Source organism: Mesocricetus auratus, unplaced genomic scaffold, assembly GCF_017639785.1.
Source record: "Mesocricetus auratus isolate SY011 unplaced genomic scaffold, BCM_Maur_2.0 Super-Scaffold_100707, whole genome shotgun sequence".
Taxonomy (NCBI): domain Eukaryota; kingdom Metazoa; phylum Chordata; class Mammalia; order Rodentia; family Cricetidae; genus Mesocricetus; species Mesocricetus auratus.
Genome location: NW_024429269.1, coordinates 3,117,549 through 3,138,304, shown reverse-complemented (window position 1 = coordinate 3,138,304; position 20,756 = coordinate 3,117,549). Strand labels below are relative to the sequence as shown.

The window sequence follows — 20,756 nt, the reverse complement described above, 5'->3', positions numbered from 1 at the left end:
TAAAGGTGAAATTCCAACCAGCGTCCCTTTCCAATTAAAGTCTGTTAATCAGAAAATGCTGAACTTCTGAGAGGAAACAGCAAGTCCCAGTGTTTTCCCCTTAACAAGATTGTATGTTTCATAGGCTTTCACTAAAGTATTATTCTGGAACTTAATGAGTGGGAGACTGGAATGTGTTAAGCTCACACCCTGTTATAGTCTTCAAAAGCTTCATTTACAGTGCATTCCCTGGATCCACCGAAGTCAGTGGTTCCCAGGATGATAAACTGGAAAGCAGAGAGAAAGTCCATTTCTGCACAGCAGCTAAGTCTGCCAGCCAATGAAGAGCTGTTACATCCAGCCTTCATCATCATTGGAAACTCTCATTTTCTTTCCTCAGAATCTTACTATAGCTGCCCCAACCTCTACTGAGTCAAAGAAGACAACGTGCTGAGAACTGGTGCCTACTGACTCCTAAGGAAAATAAACTCCACGGAAGCCTGGCATCACTATATTGGGGGGGTTGTTTTTGTTTTTGTTTTGTTTTTGCTTGTTTGTTTGAGGCAATATCTCTCTATGTAGTCCTGGCTGTCCTGGAATTTGCTATGTAAACCAGGCTAGGTTCCAACTCAAGAAATGCTCCTGCCTCTGCTTTCTAAGTGCTGGGGTTGTAGGTGTCCACCACCACACCTGCTCTCAAGCTTCAAAGTTTTACGAACAAAATCATAGCAGAGTTTTAGCAGCAAACTAATACAAAACCTAAGTTGGATGGATTCCCAAACCCCAGAGGAAAAGCAGGGGAACAGACAATCTTTTGTAAGCAACACCACCCCCCACTCTTCTTAGATGATAAAGGTTTCATGCTGTACTATACAAAGAATGTGCACTTCACTATTAAATCCCTCCCAACCATTTCCACTTCAAATACCTCAAGCATGAAACTCCCAAGAAAAATTAACCTGAATACCAAAAACAGAAAATAAAGTTCAAAGAAATGTGAGGGAAGAATAAAAGAGATGAGGAGGCCACAGTCCCTTTTCCTTTCATTAATGGAACCTTGTTAGCTTTCTAGAAGATGAGATGCACATTATTACTAGACGGGGGTAGGAAAGATGAAATAGAATATACATATTTGCCTAACAGTTTCAAAGCATTTGGGGGCAGGGAGCAACACTACACATTGTTTTACTAAGTACAGAGAAGCATGGTAAGAGCTGCGACTGGGTTATAGGGTATCTTCGGTTTTATCCTTCCAAATATTTACACTTCTTTCATTGGCTCCTTAACTGATTCTTTTTACCTTTTGCGTGGTTTCACACAGCTCACGCAGGGAGCAGGGGACATAGATTTGTTTAAAAGTCAAGATGGAAAGGAAAGCACTGTTGTCGAGAGGACCTCCCCACCTTTCTTTTTGAGAAAGGGGGTTCAGTGTAGCCTTATTCTGTCCTAGAGCTTGCGGTGATCCTCCTGCTTCAGTTCGCGACTGCTGGAATTACAGGCACGAGCCATCATGCACGACCCGCTCCTTAATACAGAACTCAGGATTTATCTGTCCTCTTCTAGCCCACTATGCCACCACCGAGGACCAAAGAAAGCTGAGGAGGGAGGCAGCATCCTTAAGCCCAGCTGGGTCTTTGTTTCCCTGCTCTCATACACTGGCTCTGCAAACTAACCCAATTCCCATCAACAAACACTGCAGATGTACCGAAAAGACTTTTCTGCGGAGAGATTTTTGAGCTGGTGCGTCTGTTCGGCAGCCTGAGAAATTCAGAAGGGAGCTAAGAATTCCCATTTTTCATTTACACTGGGCGAAAACCCGGGACCTCTCCTCGAGTCGTGGTATTTTTTTTCAACTTTAAGTCTCCTCTGCCTAATTAATGGCATGCGCTTTTGTTCTTTTTCTACCCACCGAAGGAAAGGGAAAGGATAAGAAAAAGGGAGGAGAAAAGAAAAATGAAAAAGCTCTCCTTTTCCCTTGAAGCCCCTATCTCCAAGAGTACCAAGATGTTAAGAAGCCTATGGGATGTTTACAGCCTTAACGTCACCCTCAGCTCGGCGTCTTTATTCCAAAGGCCACGAACTGTTCATCATGCAGCCGTGGCATCCCAGGGCTAAAGCGCCGACCCCGAGTCCCCACCACGGGGGCAGCTGAGGAGTGAGCGGAGCAGGGAGCCTCCGACTTTGCAAAGTGATGGGCAGCAGGGGACAACTTTCGGGCGGTGGGTGGCATGGGTCGGCCGGGGGCTGCTGGGAAGCGGCGGCGCCGGAGGCTGGCGCATCGTCCTCCCGCCCACGCCCCCGCGTCGCCGAGCACAGAAACCGGCTCGGGCCGGCCTCGCTCCCCGCAGGCGGCCGGCGCGGGGACCCGGCGCGTCCACACTCGCACAGGTTGCCCGGCGCGGGCGGGACGTACCGGCCCCGCCACCTTCCCGGGGTATCCCCGACCCGGCACGGCTGAGGCCCCGAACTACGCGCCGCCCACCCCGACCCCACTCGGGCCCGACCGCTCACCATCCGCCGCTCCGCGCCCGCCTCAGCAGCGCCGGCCTCGGGCTTTTGTTCCGCCGCGACGCGAGCGGCGAGCGCCGCCTGACGAGGGGCGGCCGGGCTGGGGCGAGCGCCTCAACGCTCTCCACACGCTCTGCTCCCCTCTCGCCCTCCCAGCTCCGGAGGAAGCGTCGGCCGCGGGACTTACCTCACCGGCGGCCTCCGGGCTCTCCCGGGCTGCACTGCTGGCCCCGCAGGCGGCCGCGCGTCCCTCAGGTCCCTAGAGCAGCCGAGGACCGCCGGCGCGCCGAGCCTTCGCGAGCGTCGGGGCGCGCGGCCCGGGGAGGAAGGTGCGCGCGCGCACGTGCCGCGCATGCGCGCTGCACCAAGTCTCCCAGCCGGCGCCTGGCAGTGCGGTGCTGACCCGCGCTTCGTTGTTCTCTGCTTGGCATCCTAGGTGACTGTGACGCCTTTGAGCTTCGGCGCGTCGGCTTAGTGGTTCCCAGCGCTGGAGGCGTTCATCTGAAATGTGCCGGCTTCTCCTTGCAAGGCCCTCCTGAGCCAAGCTCTCAGTGCGGGTCCTCCAACACCTGCTCCGACAGCTAGTGTGCCAATTTCGGGATCTCGGGGTCAGGGAGCGATCGCCCGCGGCGGAGGGTAGGACCGTGTACAAGTAGCAAGGGACACCCGGCCAGTTGCAACACTGCACACTGACCCGCGAAGCAGGTGCACTCTGTGCGTCCTCTCCGCCAAGTCCTTTCTATAAGCAGATGGAGCTTGTGTTTACTGGCGCCATGCCTCATCTTCTCTTTAGAAAAAGCTTCCCTCTCCCTTTCTACATGCACGACTCGAGAGCGGAAAGATTCTTCAGAGGTCATCTAAACACAGTGTTATTGTATTTTTCCCCAAGAGGGGAGAAGAACGCTCAGAAAGGTTGGGTGAAAGCGTTTTAATGAAAGAGTAGGGATTCAATCAACTGTTCTCTTTTCTACAGCATTTTACCTATCTTTCTTTTTGTCTGTCTCCAACTTGGAGTTTGTGGCATTATTGTTCTCTTGGTAGCTCACAGGACTGTTAGCATCCTGCTACAAGTTAGTGTACTTAACACTACTGACCTGTATGTTTATAAACGGTTAAGATGGTAACATATGGGCTAGAGATATGGTTCTGTTGACAAACCGCTTGTTGTACAAGCAGAAGAACCTGAGCTACATTCCCCAGAACCCACAAAAGTCCAGTCCTCAAAACAGATACTTGTAATCCCAGTGCTGGGGAAGCAGAGACAGGGAGATTCCTGGGTCTAGCTGATCACTCAGCCTAGCCTATTCCATGAATCCCCAGTCCAAGGGAGAGATCAGTCTCAAAAACCCCGTGGTTAGCCTCTGGCCTACACACACACACACACACACACACACACACACACACAGAGAGAGAGAGAGAGAGAGAGACAGACAGACAGACAGACAGACAGACAGAGACACAGAGACACAGAGACAAATAATGTAATGAATATTGAGAAGGCTTGTGCTTGGACATATAGTCTCACATCAAAAGGCAGCCCCGATGAACCAGCGTGATAAATGAAATCAGAAGCAACAGTTTCCTTTTTCCTTATTGTTACTTGTGCAGTAACATTTTAGGATAGTAACATTGATTCTTAGGGCCATTCCAGGCAAGTCAGGGTGTCCTGGGGGAGCTAATGGTGCCTCTTGATGAGAGTGAATAAAGAAGCAGGCGTTATATGGGGGAAACTTGGTGCTAGCTTCATGTATTGCCAGGTCCCCATAGCTAAAGCCCTGGAAATGTGCTCACCAGGAGCTTTCTTAGTCAATGGACGCAACATCCAGTAAAAACAGGCACAGGCCACACCACTGCTCGTGTCAGGAATCACAAATACATCAACACGATTAAGTCCCATAAATGCAATACTTAACAGAGAATGAAACTACAATATATGTAAGTGGAGGTGTATCTTTAAAAAGTGGCAAGAATAAGTTGCTTATAGGAGTTAACATATATCTAATGAAAATATCAAAAAGAAACAAGGCTGCACACTCATTCTGCAGCAAGGTGGCAAAGGGCATTCCAGATATAGGGAAGACAATGGGATCTGTGTGTAGAAAGAGCTTCTACATGTCTGGTACACACACACAGAGAGAGAGAGAGAGAGAGAGAGAGAGAGAGAGAGAGAGAGAGAGAGAGAGAGAGAGAGAGAGAGAGAGAACAGTAGCATCTTGAAACATCTTTGTGGAGATACAGGTATTGTGAAAGTTCCTAAGGTTTTCTTTATGTTTGACATGCTCAACATAGAGGTAATGTCAAAATATCACAGACACTGGGCTATGTGTGCATGTTCCCTAGAAACACAGTGGGCATGGGGTGACTCACAAGGAACACAGTGGGCATGGGGTGACTCATTCCCCTTTGGGGGAACAGCTGGATGGAGGAGCTGTGGGACAGGAGACCCAAAAGGTGCAGTTAAGGGCAGAGAAAGGGATCCTCTAGCAGGAATAAAAACATTCAAATCCCACAGGGATAACTCCAGATGCTTTCCCTGTCCTGTCTCCCTTTCCTTCCATGTTGTAACCACTAATAGAAAGCTTTTAACAATCGGGAACTTCACAGAGAGACTCAGCCACCTAGGCATTGTTAAAACTGGTCCTTTTCTGGATGAACCCGTTTTGAAACCATAAATGTTAACTGGTAATGCATGGTAATTTAGTATGACATCTCTACCTGCCTCCCCCAGGCCACCCCCTCACATCCCCAAAGGCTTTGTTTATTCATTTACATACAAGCTGGTCATTTGGGAAAAAAAAAACCACTAAGTTGGAATCCAGACAACCTAGGTTCTAATTTCAGCTTGACCACTTACTAAACCGTTGTTAACTTAGGCAAAGCTCTAACCTCCATGAGACCCACTGTCCTCTTTTCATTTAACTTGGAGATATGCAAATGTTGACTATTTAAAAGTTATGAAACGTAGGCTGCCATGATGGCTGAGAAGGTAAAGGCATTTGCTGCCAAGTTTGAGCCCTGAACCTACATGATGAACAAAATAGAGTCCTGAAAGTTGTTCTCTGAACATGGCACACACTTGCCCACACGAAGACATAGATACACATAAATAAATAAATAAATGTGAATTGAAAAGTACACTATTAAAATTAAAATGTTGAAACACGAAGAACTGCTCAAGTCTTAGGAAGGTCCATTATTTTAGCAAGAAAGACAAAAAGACAACGTGGAACTCACTATTTTTGTTTTTGGTTTAGGTTCTGGGTTCATTTTTGGTTAGCTGGTGCTCATCAAAATTGCTTTGCACCATGGCTGCGGGCATGGAATTTTGAACTTCCTGGAATCCTCCAGAACTCACTATCAGTTACTAGATCCCTGAGCTTTGCTGTCTTTATTTGCACTTTGTTGTGTGCCGTTTCTCTCCTTGGATTTCTCCTGTGTTTTAGACAGTGTTTTGGAGCCCAGGCTGGTCTCCAACTCCCTGTATAGCCCAAGTTGTCCTAGGACTCCAGATCCCTTTGCCTCCTCCTCATGGGTGCTAAGATAGCAGGCTTGAGCCACCACGCCCGGCTTCCTCCTTCTGCTCCTGCTCCTGCTTCTTCTCCTGCTTCTTCTCCTGCTCCTCCTCCTCCTCCTCCTCCTCCTCCTTCTTTTTAATCTTTGCATTCTCTAGTTCTCACTAAAGGTGGGCGTTCAGTGCATTTAACTAATTAAATGTGACTGGACTTTAAAACCCAATTCAGAGTTATTCTTACAACGGCATGCCATCTGCTGGTTCCCTGATGTATCTGTCACTCAGCTTGGGACATTTCCTCCACGACCTCCCTTTTCCTCTGCAGGTGCTTTTCCGCCCGCATCCAGCCCTTTGCAAATTCTTATTCCTTCCAACCCTCTTCCACCTTCTGGGCAGTCTTAAAACCTGTCACAATGGAGTTTGCATTTCGGAGCTCTCGAATGACCAGAGCAACATAACTGGGCATGCTCCGTAGGGAATGGCTGTTTTGGAACACAAACATAGCAAGCCTTGAAGGAAGATTTTTCAAGGCTGCTGGTTTCAGGATTGAATGCAGCGTCCTGCCAGCATTCTATCAAGATGTTACAGCTCCTCCCACTCACCCTACAGCCACACTTTCTCCTGTTTATCTCCATGCCCTATTTTGGAGTCAGCCCTCCTTGGATGCCCTGGCCAATCAAGAGACCACACATTGTTGCCTAAGAGACCCCGGATGCCAGCGACAGGATTTATAGATGGTGATTGGACTGCTAGAAGCGGTGAGGTGGGGCTGAGAGGAGTCAAAGAAAGCTGTCCTAGTGCAACGATGGCAACCCCAGAGCCTGAGGCTTGAAGAAGGAGGCCAGCTGCTGAGGTGAGAACAGTGGGCAGGGCAGGAAAAAGATGGAGGTTCTGAGAGAGCTCCCTAGCTTCCCACAAGCCTTGCCGGGGCTCCTGGGGATTGCAGTCTGCTGCAGTTTTAGTGGTTGCTTCACACTCCTGAAATTAACAACCAACAATTACATGCAGGTCAAACATTAGCTTTTAAAACCATGCATTACAGTGTTTACTTAGTTTTTAACTGGCTGGATGTAAGGTGAATTCGCATTTAAACCTACCCATCCTCTATTTCCTGATACTGTGTGAGAGCCCCTGTGTCTGGTGCTATCACAGTGTACTGAGGGTGAATTGTGTGTTAGCAGGGAAACTCAATCCTAGTCTTGGCTGTAACCTCCAAATAAAACCCTGACAGCCCTGAGCGTTTCTGCTGCGCCAGGTTCATTATGTTCTGAGTTTTAGCGTGCAATCCCACAGGTTTAATCCTCACACTGCCCCCTCCCCATTCTTCATTTCTACTAACAAATACTTATAGAACTTCTTTTATGTACCGACCGCTGAGATTGGAAAGAAGATGAGCAGTGTTCAAGAACGCACAAGCCCAAAAGGGTTTCATGCTACCATCCTTACAGCGGTCAGAAGGGTTTTGTGCCACAGTCCTTACAGTGGTCAAACCGTCAGTGGGTCTGGACAGAGTACAGGAAAAGACAGAATGAGGTTGAAACAGTTACAGTGAGTTGACCCAGACTTCATGTTAAGAGTTGAGATCCCACAGCCATTAGTAGGATTCAAAGGTTTTTGAGTTGAAAAGTGACTTCACTGACTGGTCCTTAAAAACAAACATTAAAAAATAAAAAGAGTTAGGTGTGGTGACATAGACCTTTAATCCCAGCACAGGGGAGGGAGAAGCAGGCAGATATTTGTATATTTGAGGTCAGCCTGGTCTACATAGCAAGTTCCAAGTCAACCAGGGATAGGAACTGAGACTCTGCCTGAAAACAAGATTAAAAAACAAAACAAAGCAAATCTCAGACCGGGACTATAGTTCCATTGGCAGAGTGCTTGTCTAGCACACATGAAGCCTGAGTCCATCTCCACATAAATCATGTGTGTGGTGCACACTGTCATGCAGAACTTGGGAGGTGGAGGCAAGAGACCGGAAGCTTCAGGGCATCCTTGGCTCCACAAGCAGGTTTGAGGCCTACCTGGAATGGGTCCTTAGTAAAGTTATTGCATAATGGAGACAGTGTGAACCATGGCTCAGAAGATTCAGAAGGCCAGACCAGACCTTAGAGCATGACCACTGGGACTCCTGCGTGGCTGTTGAACATGAGCCTGGAGTCATATGTAGGGGACAGGGACTCTGGGCCTTCTTTCTACAGTTCTATCCCAAGGAACATGAAGTGTAACAACAGTCAGTCATTAAAAGGAAAAGAAATCATATGAAAGTACCAGCAATTTTTATTTCTGGAAGAGGGTGAGACAGTCTGCTTTGTCTTGGTAGACAAGGTCAAAAACAATTTTTTTTTGTTTTTTTGAGAAAGGGTTTCTCTGTGTAGCTTTGGAGCCTGTCCTGGCACTCGCTCTGTAGACCAGGCTGGCCTTGAACTCACTGAGATCCACCTGCCTCTGCCTCATGAGTGCTGGGATTAAAGGGGTGCACCACCATCACCGGGCCATAGGGTCAAATATTTCTTGTGTGTGCTGTGTGAAAACTTCTGTCTTTTGAGTAGTAAGTAGCCAGTGGTCTATTCTGTGAACTCGTGTATGCACACTAACTATGTGCACTGCTCATCTTCTGGGATGGAGGTGGGGAGGGGGAAATTGAAAGAGGATAATCACAAAAGAGGAGGAAAGACACCTCCACTAGCAAGCTTCTGCACGACTGTCATCAAGATCTGTGCCTCCTGGCCAAGCCCACCTCCTGGAAACTACACATGCTCTGAAGAAAGCCTAATCAGAAGAGATTTTCAGACTCGAGGGACCAACGGGAAGAAAACAGCCTGTGCAGACATGTAGGGTATCTTTGAGCAAAGCTACTTTATCTTCATTCAGAAATGGTACCTAGAATACAACAAATGGCTTTCCACACACACTGGAAAGCAAGGGAGCTTCTCAGCTTAACACAGATTTTTTTTAACCTGGGGGAAGCAGAATTTTAGCTTCCTGTGTATTTTTTTTCTACCAAGAAGATTCATAGCTTTTATCCCAGAGGCTTCAGAACTCTCGAAGATTTTAAAATAGCTGCTATCTTAAAAGCAGAGGGAGAGGGCCACGGGGCATAATGACAAATGCCAGCAATCTCAGAACTGGGAAGATGGAGGAGAGGAGGTTTTGAAAACAATATACAATTGTTGCCTGGGTAGATCTGAACTTGGTGACGGTGCTTTATATCTGTAGTTTGCCTGCTCACCTGTGCCTGTGTCCCTGGCTGCTGGTTAATAATGCTCAATGAAACCATTTCCTGTGCCTTTTGAAACCTAGCTAAAACTGTAGTGACTTAGATAATTAAACATTAGATGCTGAGAAGAGCCCAAAGGCTGATCCAAGCCCAGGCTATGGTGGTGTGATGTAACCAAGGGAAGGTGTTGACTGATGAACCTTGCAGGGTATAAGACACTGGCTTCATCTTCAGCTGTAACTTAAACCTGAGTGAATATTACGTGTCAAGTGAGGACCTCAGAGATTTCAGATGTGGTGAATGGGGAAATCCTATCTCAGCTGAAAAGTAACGCATTAAAAAGTTTTTATACATGTTTTTAAGGCAAAGCATCCATTAGCCCAGGCTGGCCTTTCTACGACAATGACTTTGAACTTCTGACCTCCCACCTCTATCTCCTGAGCACGGGTGTTGCAGGCATGTGACACCATACCTGGTATGTGTTAGTGGGGTTAAGCACAGGACATCATGCATGCTATGAAAACACTCTTCTATCAGAGTTACATCTCTAGACCAATTGGGGTCTCTCTCTCTCTCTCTTCCCCCCCTCTCTCTCTCCCTCTCTCTTTCTCTCTCTCTCTCTCTCTCTCTCTCTCTGAGACATGGATTCTCTCTAGTTTTGGCTGTCTTGCAACTAACTCTGTAGACCAGACTGGCCTCGAACTCACAGAGATCCACCTGGGATCAAAGGCATGCACCAACACCACCCAGCCTCCAATTGGCTTTAATTTGTTCAGTGTTTAATGCTGTAGGGTCATGTGTGGAGCCCCAGATCAGGTATGTGTAGAGTCACCTCTGCCACAGTTGACCTGTGTGGGCAAACCCATCTTCAGAGAGAAAGGAGTGTAGAAACACTGAGGGCAGGTACTGAAACTACTGTCCATTATAAAATATTCCATCATGGCCCACCAAAGGACAGGTTTTGGACTCTCTGTAAGTGACAAGTTCTCAGAAAGACTGAAGGAGGTTACTAGTTACTGAGGCCACCTGCCCCATCAGCCACCATGTCAAGACCTTTTTATCTCTTCCAAGTACCATTTTGGAGATCCACATACATAGGATTTTTAAAAACTGCACACAGTGGGGCTGGAGAGATGGCTCAGAAGTCAGGCGTTTGGTGCTCTTGTAGAGATTCGCAGCACCCACATGATTGTTCACAACCATCCATGACTCCAGTTCCAGAGGATCCAATGCCCTCTTCTCAGCTACTCATGCACCAAACATACACACGTGCGGGCAAAAGACACAAGTGAAATAAATAAATCTAAGAAAAAAAGTTTAAATCGCAGAGTCATTATTTTTTTTAAAAAAACTGCACAAGGTTAATAAAAAAATGTTACAAAAGCAGAAACAGATTCTAGCTCACAAATGTAGAAGAGGAAAAAGTCAGGTAGCTTCTGGGGGACAGAAGGACAGGGACAGCATTGCAATCTGCTCAGGTCACTAATGTTACCCTCAACTACCACCTCATGCAAAAAGGATAAGTGCATCTGTGACTTGATCCACTCACCATCTGCCATCTGCTGTCAAGGAAGGGACTGCTGGTGGTCCCCAAATGAAGAAAAAACCCAGCACCTCTAAAATCAGCCAACCAGCCAGCAAACACCACACTAGTGAGGAAAAATAATTCCTCAAGGAAATTAAAGTACCTTAGTTAAAAGTAGGCAAACTGTATACCAGATAACTAAAAACAGCAGATTTACCTAATAAACCCATCTGTCCATCTCCAAAGGCATGGCCTTGCCCAATACATCAACCCTGAGTGTGTATTAGGCTAAAAGCTAAAACTCTTCTACCTCAAGGCTAAGACTAGAGAAGTAGAGTTAATTACACAAGGACAAAAATTAGGTGTTTGTTTTGAGACAGAATCTCATAGGGTAGCCATAGCTGGCCTGGAGCTATCTATGAAGAACAATGTGACCTTAAATTCAAAGAAATTCACCTACTTCTGCCTCCCAAATCGGATAAAGGGTATTTTTGTTTGTTTGTTTGTGTGTGTGTGTGCTTGTTTTCCAGACAGGCTTTCTCTGTGTCGACCTGGCTGTCCTGGAACTAGCTCTGTAGACCAAACTGGCCTCGAATTCACAGAAATCCTCCTACCTCTGCATCCCATGTGCTGGGATTAAAGGTGTGCACCACCTCCACCTGGCAAAGGGTGCTTTATGTTGTATTGTGACTCTAAATTTGAAGCATTTCTCTTTCTGGGCAGTAAACTTTGTTCTGAGCTAAGAATGACTGAACTCCCCCATGATCCAGTGGTGTGATTCCTAGTCCACTCACTATATGATCTTGGGCAGGGTGGGCAACTTCAGTGAGCCTCTTGTTTTTCAATGGCCTAAGTAGTTAAAACCCACAATTTCATCACCAGCTCATTATAAACTTGTACTGAACATACATATAAAGTCTTTCACATAAGCAAGGCTCTCAGTAAATATTCTACCCGCCTATACCCTCTTTCAACATACAAAATGTATATGTATGTATATATATATAGTTTTCAGAAGATTTGATTATTTGTTTCTTTTGATAGGTATAGTCTTTCTGATAGAAGAATACCAGGGCATTTCATGATGGCATTTGCACCTCCAAAAACCACTGATGGCTCCAAAATGCAGACAAAGATGAGCACCTGGACACCCTTAAACCATCGGCTTCTGAATGACCAGGTGAGTTGGTCAGAGATATTTTATTATTTGGGTCCATGGGCAGGGAGGTAAAATTCTGATAATCAGAATATGAGCAGGAATTCTTCAAGATGGTACAATCTATAAACAAAAGACAAGACACAAGGTTTTTAAAAAAAACAATTTTGTGTCTTTGCTATGTGGGCAAGACAAAATATAGATCAGAGTTCTGCCCTAGGGAAAAGTCATTCTTTCCTGCAATATCTGTCCCCAGTGTGTCTTCTTTCTCCCGTCACTGGTTCTCCTTGGAGTCAACAGAATTTGGGGAGGGGAGGAAAGATATCTAGGAGGGGTTCCCCTCAAAAACCAATCCCTGAGTTTCTGGAAAAAGTTGGGGTCACTTAGTGAATGTATCAGCCAAGTGCATATGGCACTGGCATTCTCCTAAGAAGTCTATTTGCCAGTTTAATACTGGGAAGACGCAAGTAAAATACACCGGATGAAGGATTGCAAGCAAGCGGCTGGGCACTGAAAATGAAGACCTATGGGATATTGTATTCCTGCTTCTACGAGTTGAAGAACTCAGATCAGTCTCTGAACATCAGGACCACACCCACTTGGCAACAAAACACAATCCGTTCATTGTGTAAAACTGACCTTACTATCTTCCCTCTCCACACCAGTTCTTCCTCCAGGTGAGAACCCCCACTTTATACTATCACGGGGGCCATAAAATCTCACCTTTCCCTGGCAGGTGTTGGATTGGATTCTTCACCCAAGTTTACAGGCTAATAAGTAAACCTGTTACCAGAGAAACAAAAGACAGTACTATCTCACAGTGAAGAACACTGGGATCTGGGCAGGGACAAAGAACTTACGCTCACAGCAGAGCTGTCAGGGTGAGCATTATGTGTCGAGCCTAAACACTGACTCTCCTGGTTGACCTCGACCAGCCGAGTGATGCTCATCACATAGAGAAACGCCTAGCACAAGGTGGGTTCCCTGGCAGCTGAAGACCAAGGAGCAGAGGGAATCTAATACTTCTAGGAAACAGTGAACATAAACTCCTCCCTCTAGGCTGCCTTCCTGCAATGTAACATGGGAAACAGGTCCAAGTGAAGAGTGCTGAGGGCCTTCACTTCTCAGCATGCCCAGACTCCTGGGACAGGGAAGCTGTGGAGGAAGAGCTACCTACCCACCCTTGCCTCCAAGCTCCATTTGTTCTCTGGGTCTCTGAGTCTCCTCCCTAGATCTAGTCAACCCAGTTCCATGTTCTCTGGTCGCTTCCTCACCCACCACCCCTTCCCAGGCACAGTACGCTAACTGCCTGGCTGTTGTCACTGCCTCTAGCCAGCTTACATATCCTCTAGTAAGGCTCCAGAAAGATCTTTCTGAAATACCAATCCTATTAGGTGAGGCTGAAAATGGGATTTACTCCAGAGGGAAAATTCCAACGCCCCACGCATCCTTGAGGTTCCTTCAGGTCCTGACCCCCGAGACAACCTCCCGGCTTCTACCTCTGCTGCCGCTCCCTGGCACTTGTAGCCACAGCTCCTGTCCTCATCACCTGTAGCCTCAGTGTCCCCTCTGCAGCACCGCCACTGCGTCCTGCCTCCTCTCTGCTCTCACTGCTGTTTCTGACTTTACTGCTCAACTTCAGCCCATCTCCCCCACTCCCTCTGAATACACAGGTCTGGGCCAAGACACAAGTTCAGTCCTCTCACTGTTTTTCTTTGTGTGTGTGTGCGTGCGTGCGTATGTGTGTGTGCATGCATGCATGCACTTGTGTATCTGCAGCTACAATTGTGCATGTGCATGCATGTGTGTGTGAAGGCCAAAGGAGTTCAGCTGTTATTCCTCAGGTCTGATCTACCTAGTTTTTTGAGACAGGGTCTCTCATAGACTTAGATCTTACCGAGCAGGTAAGGCAGGCTGAGCCCCAGGGACCCACCTGTCTCTGACTCTCCAGCACTGGGTTTTAAACACACCACAACTCCTTGTGCTTTTTTAGTGTGAGCTCTGGGGATTTCATTGAGGTCCTTGTATTTGCAACTACCGTGTTTCACCAACTGAGCCCTTTCTTAGATATTCATTGACTTTTATCTTAGGGCCCTTCTAGCTCATTCCTTGGCCGGAGTTGGTCCATTATTTATGTAACAAAGTGTTGATCCCTCTTGGCAAAGCCTGTAGTCAAACCTGGCTCATCTTAGGACTAGGGACTTGCTTCTATTCTGATGTGAAACAGGAGTAAAGGGAGGAGGGGGTGTGTGTAAGAGATTGGATCCTGAGAAATAAAGTGGACAGAAGCTATGAAGGAAACTGATTTTTAAAAAAATGACCCAGGCAGGGAGAGAGACGGAAGAAAGGAGACCTCAGGAACAAAAGGACAGGTGCAGGCAGATGGAGCCTGGCCTCACAGTGCCAAATTAACGTATGGAAATCTTTTTCTTTCAACACAGCAATTATTCATTGAGCACCTGTTATGATGCTCAGAGCTCTCCAACAGTTTATATAACAGTTTATCCCTCCAACTTCAGTGTCAAATTTGGAAATCTGTTTTCTCATTGAATTGTGAGGGTTTTGCACATGTGTGAAAAAGTGACTTGAGTCGAAATACAAAGTTGTTGAATGTCTTGATTTTCAGAAAATTTCCTAGAAAAGTCTTGATCAATTTGGCCACTGTGAAGAAGGGAAAAAAAATATCTTAAGCTAGGCATGGTGGCATGTGCTTTCAATCCCAGACCTCAGAGGTAGAGTTCCAGACCAGCCAGTGCTGCGTAGTAAGACTCTAGCTCCATTATTTTCCTTTAAATCAGTGGCTGGGAAGGATGGCTCCACAGTGAGGAGCACGTATTACTCTTGCAAAAGACCACAGTTCAATTCTTAGCACCCACATGGGGTGGTTCACAACTTCTTTACCTCCATCTCCAGGGGGATCTGATACTTTCGGCTTCTTGGGGCACTAGAAGTCACGTGCACATACCCACGTACAAACATAGTTAGAATCAAAAATAAATCTTTTAAAAAGTACTTTCATAGTGCCCAAGTGCTTGCTGTAGGAGGGGTGATAAAGACAGATTCTTTGTTTGGCATTGCTGGGGATTGAACACAGGACCTTGCACTTGTGAGCTAATATACATCCCCAGCCTTAAGAAGCAGGTTTTGAGATGAGCATATTGGAATTAACCCTAAAGAAGGGGAGAGAAGGTGTGATGGCTGTTCTTGCTTGTCAACCTGACTACATCTGGAATTAACTAAATGCCAAGTGGCTGGGAACACCTCTGAGGGATTTTTTTTCTTAATTAAATCATTAAAGATGGGAAGATCCGTCCTTTAATCTGGGCTGTACCTTCTGGTGGCTGCCAGAATAACGTAAAGGACACAGAAGGAAGCTTGCTGTCTCTGCCTGCTTGCTCTCCCTGGCAAGTGCATCCCTTCATTAGCATGAGAACCTACTTCTTCAAGAGTCTGACACACACTGAAGACCGGCTGAGACATCCAGCCTTGTGGACTGAACAACTCCTGGATTCTTGGACCCTCTGTTGGTAGGCAGCCATTGTTGAACCAGCTGGACCATGGCCTGTATATACACATATATAGAACTACTGTATATACATATGTAAGTTCCTCTTGAGAACTCTGACTAATACAGAAGGGAAAGATGTAAGTTTGGGTTCAAAGATGAAGGTGAGCTACAATACAATCTCCATGGTGTCTCCACTGCCCCACACACACACACCAGCTGTCATGATCCCTCTGAGTTGTCTCACAACTCAGCAAGGAGGCCTGTCCTTTTATAGTTGACACTGCCCTTCGGTGACCAGCTGCTCTCTCCTCCAAGGTCATGACCTTGGCCCAAGGCAGCTTCTTTGAACTCCTGGCTGTCAATGGGTACTAAATAAATCCCTCAGCTCTAGAAAGGATCAATACAACATGGCAAACATGGCATGGTTTTATCCTTGTTCTTTAATGGCTTTTGTCACATCCAATGATAATTTTTAGAGAAAATACTCATCATTCATAATTCCCATGTTAAAAAATATAATTTAGTTAGCTTCTTGTCTCAAACTAATTTTTTAAAAACATATATGCCACTGTGAAGTCCTTTTCTAAAAATATTTTTTTTATTTTTAATGTATGTGTGTGTGTGAGAGAGAGAGAGAGAGAGATGTGGGGGGGAAGGAGAGGGAATGGGGCAGTGCACAGGTGCCCATGAAGCCCAGAAGTCCCTGGACCTGGAGTTAGACAGTTGTGCCTTGTCCTACTGGGGTGCTGGGAAAGGAACCCCGGTTTCCCTGTAAGAGCAGCACATGATCTTAGCCACTGTGCCACCTCTCCAGCATCCATCTCCCTTCTTTTGGGACAGGATATCATGTAGGCCCAACTGGTCTTTAACCCAATATGTAGCTACAAATAAAATCGTACTTTTTTTTCCCCGAGACAGGGTTTCTCTGTGTAGCGTTGTAGACCAGGCTGGCCTTGAACTCACAGAGATCCTTCCTCTGCCTCCTGAGTGCTGGGATTAAAGGCGTGCACCACCACCGCCTAGCCAACACTGTACTTCTAATCTTCCTGAATTTACCTCCCTCGCTCAAGGGTCATGGGCCTGTATCTCTAAGCCCCATTTATGAGGGACTGGAGGTTAGACCCAGGGCATCATGCATGCTAAGTAAGCAATCTACCAACTGAGCCACAACTCCAGCCCTCCATGTTGGTTTTGTAATTTTTGTCTTTTCTCTGTTCTGTAGTAGAATGTGAAATACATAATAACCAACTCAGCCTGAAATAAGAGACTTGGGCTTTTAACTTCACAGCAGGTTGTCAGCTGAGAGACTGAATTCAAATTTAGATAACTTAAAAAAAATAGAAGCATCATCAAGGTAGGCAAATACAGCAGATTACAGAGTAATTTGGGCGCTGAGGATTCCTAGGGGAGAGTGCTGTAATAGTACCTATGTTGCCAGCCAGTGTTGTAATTAGAAGGATCACGTTCCCCCACACGCAAAGCTAACCATGGGCAGGGGTGGGCAGGATAATTGCCTTGACTCTAGCGGTTATTTCTCTCTTGTATATGCATCCCAAAACGTCATGCTGCACACTTTAAATATATATAATTTAAAAGCACGAAAAGTGCACATCCCCGTTTCTTTGACGCATGAGTCACACATGCCCCACAGTGCCTGTGAAAAGGGTGTTCTGGGAGGCAGCACCTTGCTGCCATCCATCGATCATAATATAGGATTTCCAAAATAGCTCCCTCCTCCACTGCGATGATGTCACGTGAGGAAATATGCAATTGCAGTATCAACAGACTAAAATAACAACCAAGGGATTTTAACTTAACAGCAGGCTGTGTGTAAACTGCGATAGAAACAGACTGCAGCCGTCTGTGAGAGAAGAGCCATTTTAATATTGCCTTTTCAAAGAGATACTGTGTTTTCCAGCTTCTTAAAAATGAAGACCCTGATTGCACATCTTTCGAATGACAATTCGCTCTAGTTCAGGTAATGTAAGAGTGCAAATCCAATTGAGGACTGACACAAAATGATTTGCCCCAAATTATATATATTTGTTAAAGGCAGACTCAACCAGATCGGAGTCCTCTTGACTTTGAGTCAGGATGTGCCCAGCAAGAGAGACTGTGATATTTGTTTATTATTTCCTCTTTCCTTCTCTCTTCGGTGGTCAGTTTCTCTTCTGTGGAGATACTGTCAGTGAATGCCTGGGCTTGCTTGGAGTCTGAATAGATGTTGGTTTTCCCTTTTCTTTTCAGTGCTCAAACCCACGGCCTTACAGCTGCTTAGCAAACATACTGTTGCTGAAACATACTGTTGCTGAGCTGTGTCCCCAATCCTCCTTTTTACTTTTTAAGACGTGGTCTCACAAAATTACCTAAACTGACCTAAACTCATGCTGTAGCCTAGACAGGTCTTAAATTTGCGATCCTCCTGCCTCAATCTCTTGAGGAGCTGTGAGACGACAAGCCTGCACCACCGGGTCTGGCTTAGACATTGTATTTGCTTTAGCCTGACACATGACCAAAACCAATCCCTACCTCATTTCTTTCCTGATGCCTTTCTGTGAACTCTCTTCTCCAGTCAGTGTCCCTTTGTTACCATGAGCCACACCCTCGGGGAACACTGTGATGGCACAGCCCAACCTCGTTTTAAAGACTTACTGATGATGTCAAGACCCAGTCTTCATCCCATGCCAGGCAGAGCACTGGTAGAAGTGCTACAAGAATTTAGAGCTGCAGGACTGGTGGGATTCACCTATAATCCTAGCACTCAGGGTGCTGAGGCAGGAGAAACATCAGTTCCAGTCCATCTGGGCTATATAATAAGTTCCAGACAGCCAGGATTGAGACGACCACGATTATAATGGAAAAAAAAAAAACAAAGGCAAAGTTAAGCTGAGTAGGTAGTTCAATACCAGGGTTCTTCCCTCCATTCCTTCATATCTCTCTCTCTCTCTGATACAGGGTTTCATGTAAGCCAAACTAGCCTTAAACTTACTACGTAGTTGAGGATAAACTTGCATTGATCCTCCTGCTTCTGCTTTCCATGAGCTGGGCGTGTGGATGTGTGCCACCATGCTTGGCCTTTGTTCTTTCTGTTAGCCCAGTTATGCTCCAAACTTACTATCTCCCTGCTTCTGCCTCCTGAGTACAGACTACAGTCCTGTACCATCATGCCCAGCTTGATCCAGTGGTTTGTTTATATTTTTTAAAATATGAAAAAAGTAACTTTTATGGGAGTCTGCCTTCCCTATCTAAAATAAGGAAGTTGAAGAAGAAGCTCTTTAGGGTTTTTATGATTTATTTTAATATTTTTATTTATGTATGTGTATATGGGTGTGTGCACATGAGTGTAGTGCCTACAGAGTCCAGAAGAGGGTGTTGGATCTCCTGGAGTTGGGGGTTACAGGTTATTGGAAGCTGCCAAGTGCTCTCAGCCCCTGAGCCATCTCTCCAGCCCTTCTTTAGGATTTCTTTCAGCTCTGACCTCCTGTGCCTTCAGAAACCTTTTCATTATCATTGTTTGACCAGTAGTGTTGCTGAGAGTCTGCCATGAAACCTGTTCCTGCTGGTTCTGGGGAACATGTATGAGAAAGGGGTTCTCATCTATATGGGGAGGCAAGATGAACTTAAACCACTAGAGAAACAACCAGACACTCTCACTTGGCATAGTGGTTCACGCCTTTAATTCCAGAACACGGGAGACAGAGGCAAGAGGATCTCTGTGAGACTGAGGCCAGCTTAGTCTACACAGTGAGTTCCAGGTTAGCCAGGGCTACAAAGAGAAACACTGTCTCAAAAAACAAAATACAAAAACCAGATACTCTCCAGTCCCTGTGGAACAGGAGTAGAGCAGAAAGGGGAGGAGCCCTGGGCATCAGAATTGCATCAGCATTGGCAGGTTGGCTTGAGGGGATTTTGGTAGAGGAGAAAGAGCTCCAGAAATATTTGAATCCAGACTTAGTTTTGCCTCTTCTGTGTTTTCTACATTCTCTTCTATTTGCATGTGTAATCCTGAATTTGTCTGCTGTCATTATGATAGGACCACAGCTTCCCAGTGGCAGTGATTGGGGTGGGAAGAGGCAAGAGTCTTTTTCCCCCTTTTCTAATATGCAAAAATATCTATGTGTGGCATATGAGATTCCTTGGACCAGAGGGTGGAGATTTCTCATGGCACTTGTTGAAGCCACTATTTCAGTCCCCATTTCAATATGCCCTTAACGACCAGAGCATGAGCTCTGAGAAAGGAAAGGACGACCTGCTGTCATCATGAAGTCAACTTGTCATCCTCCATGATCAGGAGAGAGCAAGGTCTGCACAGCCTATCCTAGCTGGAGAGTTCCTTCAGGGCTGCTTAAGAGCTGTAACATTGATCCCCATTTGAGAGCTGACAGAGGGTGTCTGTATTGGCACGGGAGACACAGCCACATATGTTCATTATTCTCTCTTCCTCTCTTCATAACCCCTCCTCTGCCAAATATGCCCATGTTGGTCTTCTCCTCTTCACATGCTGAAATCCACATATGTTCTGAGGCTCAGAAAAATATCAACATATACATTCACTCACACCGTGCTGCAACACCCTTAAGGCCGTCAGTTCTTACAGCCACATCTCCTGGAATGTAACATCTTGAGTACTCATGATATGTTATAGCAGCACACTGCTTGGATGTGTCACATGAGTAGGACGTGGTTTCTGTCTGAAATATCATATGAGAGCAAACCTGTGCAGACTCAAAGTGGTAAGCCCAGAGGCACATATACAGAAATTACTAATTTTATCATTAGGAAGCCCATGGGTATACACTGAAGGGCAAAAACAGGGCTAGTGAGATTGCTTGGCTAGTAAAGTGCTTGCTTGGCAAGCACAAGGACCTGAGTTCAATGCCCAGAGCCTGCAAAAAAAGCTGAAGACATTGGCATGCATTTATCTCAGTGTCCAGGAGGCAGAGACAATGGGATACCTAAGGCTTGCTGACCAGCCAGCCTAGCCAAACTGATGAGATCCAGGTTCAGTGAGAGGCCCTGTCTCAAAAAATAAGTTGGAGAGAGATAAGATACCTGGTGTTGCTGACCTTGGCCTTTCTCTCTCTACCCACACACATACATACATTCTCTCTCTCTCTCTCTCTCTCTCTCTCTCTCTCTCTCTCTCTCTCTCTCTCTCTCACACACACACACACACACACACACACATACACAAGAAGAAACAGAATTTCTCATTCATGTATTTTACAAGTTTTTATGTGATTAATATTGAAAATTTCCCGAAGCTCCATTTTCTTATTTGTCTGTGTTAGTTTATGATCTTTCAAATCTGAGTCTCGAGTGCTCTTTTTTGTTTTGAGTACTCTTTATAAT

At 46.0% G+C, this 20,756-nt stretch overlaps 2 protein-coding genes across 7 annotated transcripts in view; one reads left to right on the top strand and one right to left on the bottom strand.

Moving 5' to 3' along the window:
* Positions 1–2,802, bottom strand: part of Fzd3 (frizzled class receptor 3) — a 55,973-nt gene extending 53,171 nt beyond the window's left edge. For both annotated transcript variants that reach the window (XM_013117295.3, XM_005075255.4), the window contains exon 1: positions 2,675–2,802. The gene's annotated coding sequence lies outside the window, so the exon portion shown is untranslated. The remainder of the gene's footprint in view (positions 1–2,674) is intronic.
* Positions 2,803–6,473: 3,671 nt separating this feature from the next.
* Fbxo16 (F-box protein 16) overlaps positions 6,474–20,756 on the top strand; it is a 54,890-nt gene continuing 40,607 nt past the window's right edge. Inside the window, exons 1-2 of one of the 5 annotated variants that reach the window (XM_040740666.1) lie at positions 6,474–6,851; positions 11,785–11,920. In XM_040740666.1, the coding sequence (XP_040596600.1) occupies positions 11,822–11,920 (99 nt within the window). In that variant the 5' untranslated portion in view covers positions 6,474–6,851; positions 11,785–11,821. The remainder of the gene's footprint in view (positions 6,852–11,784; positions 11,921–20,756) is intronic. The other 4 variants (XM_040740665.1, XM_021230217.2, XM_013117212.3 and 1 more) reach the window with 4 other exon arrangements.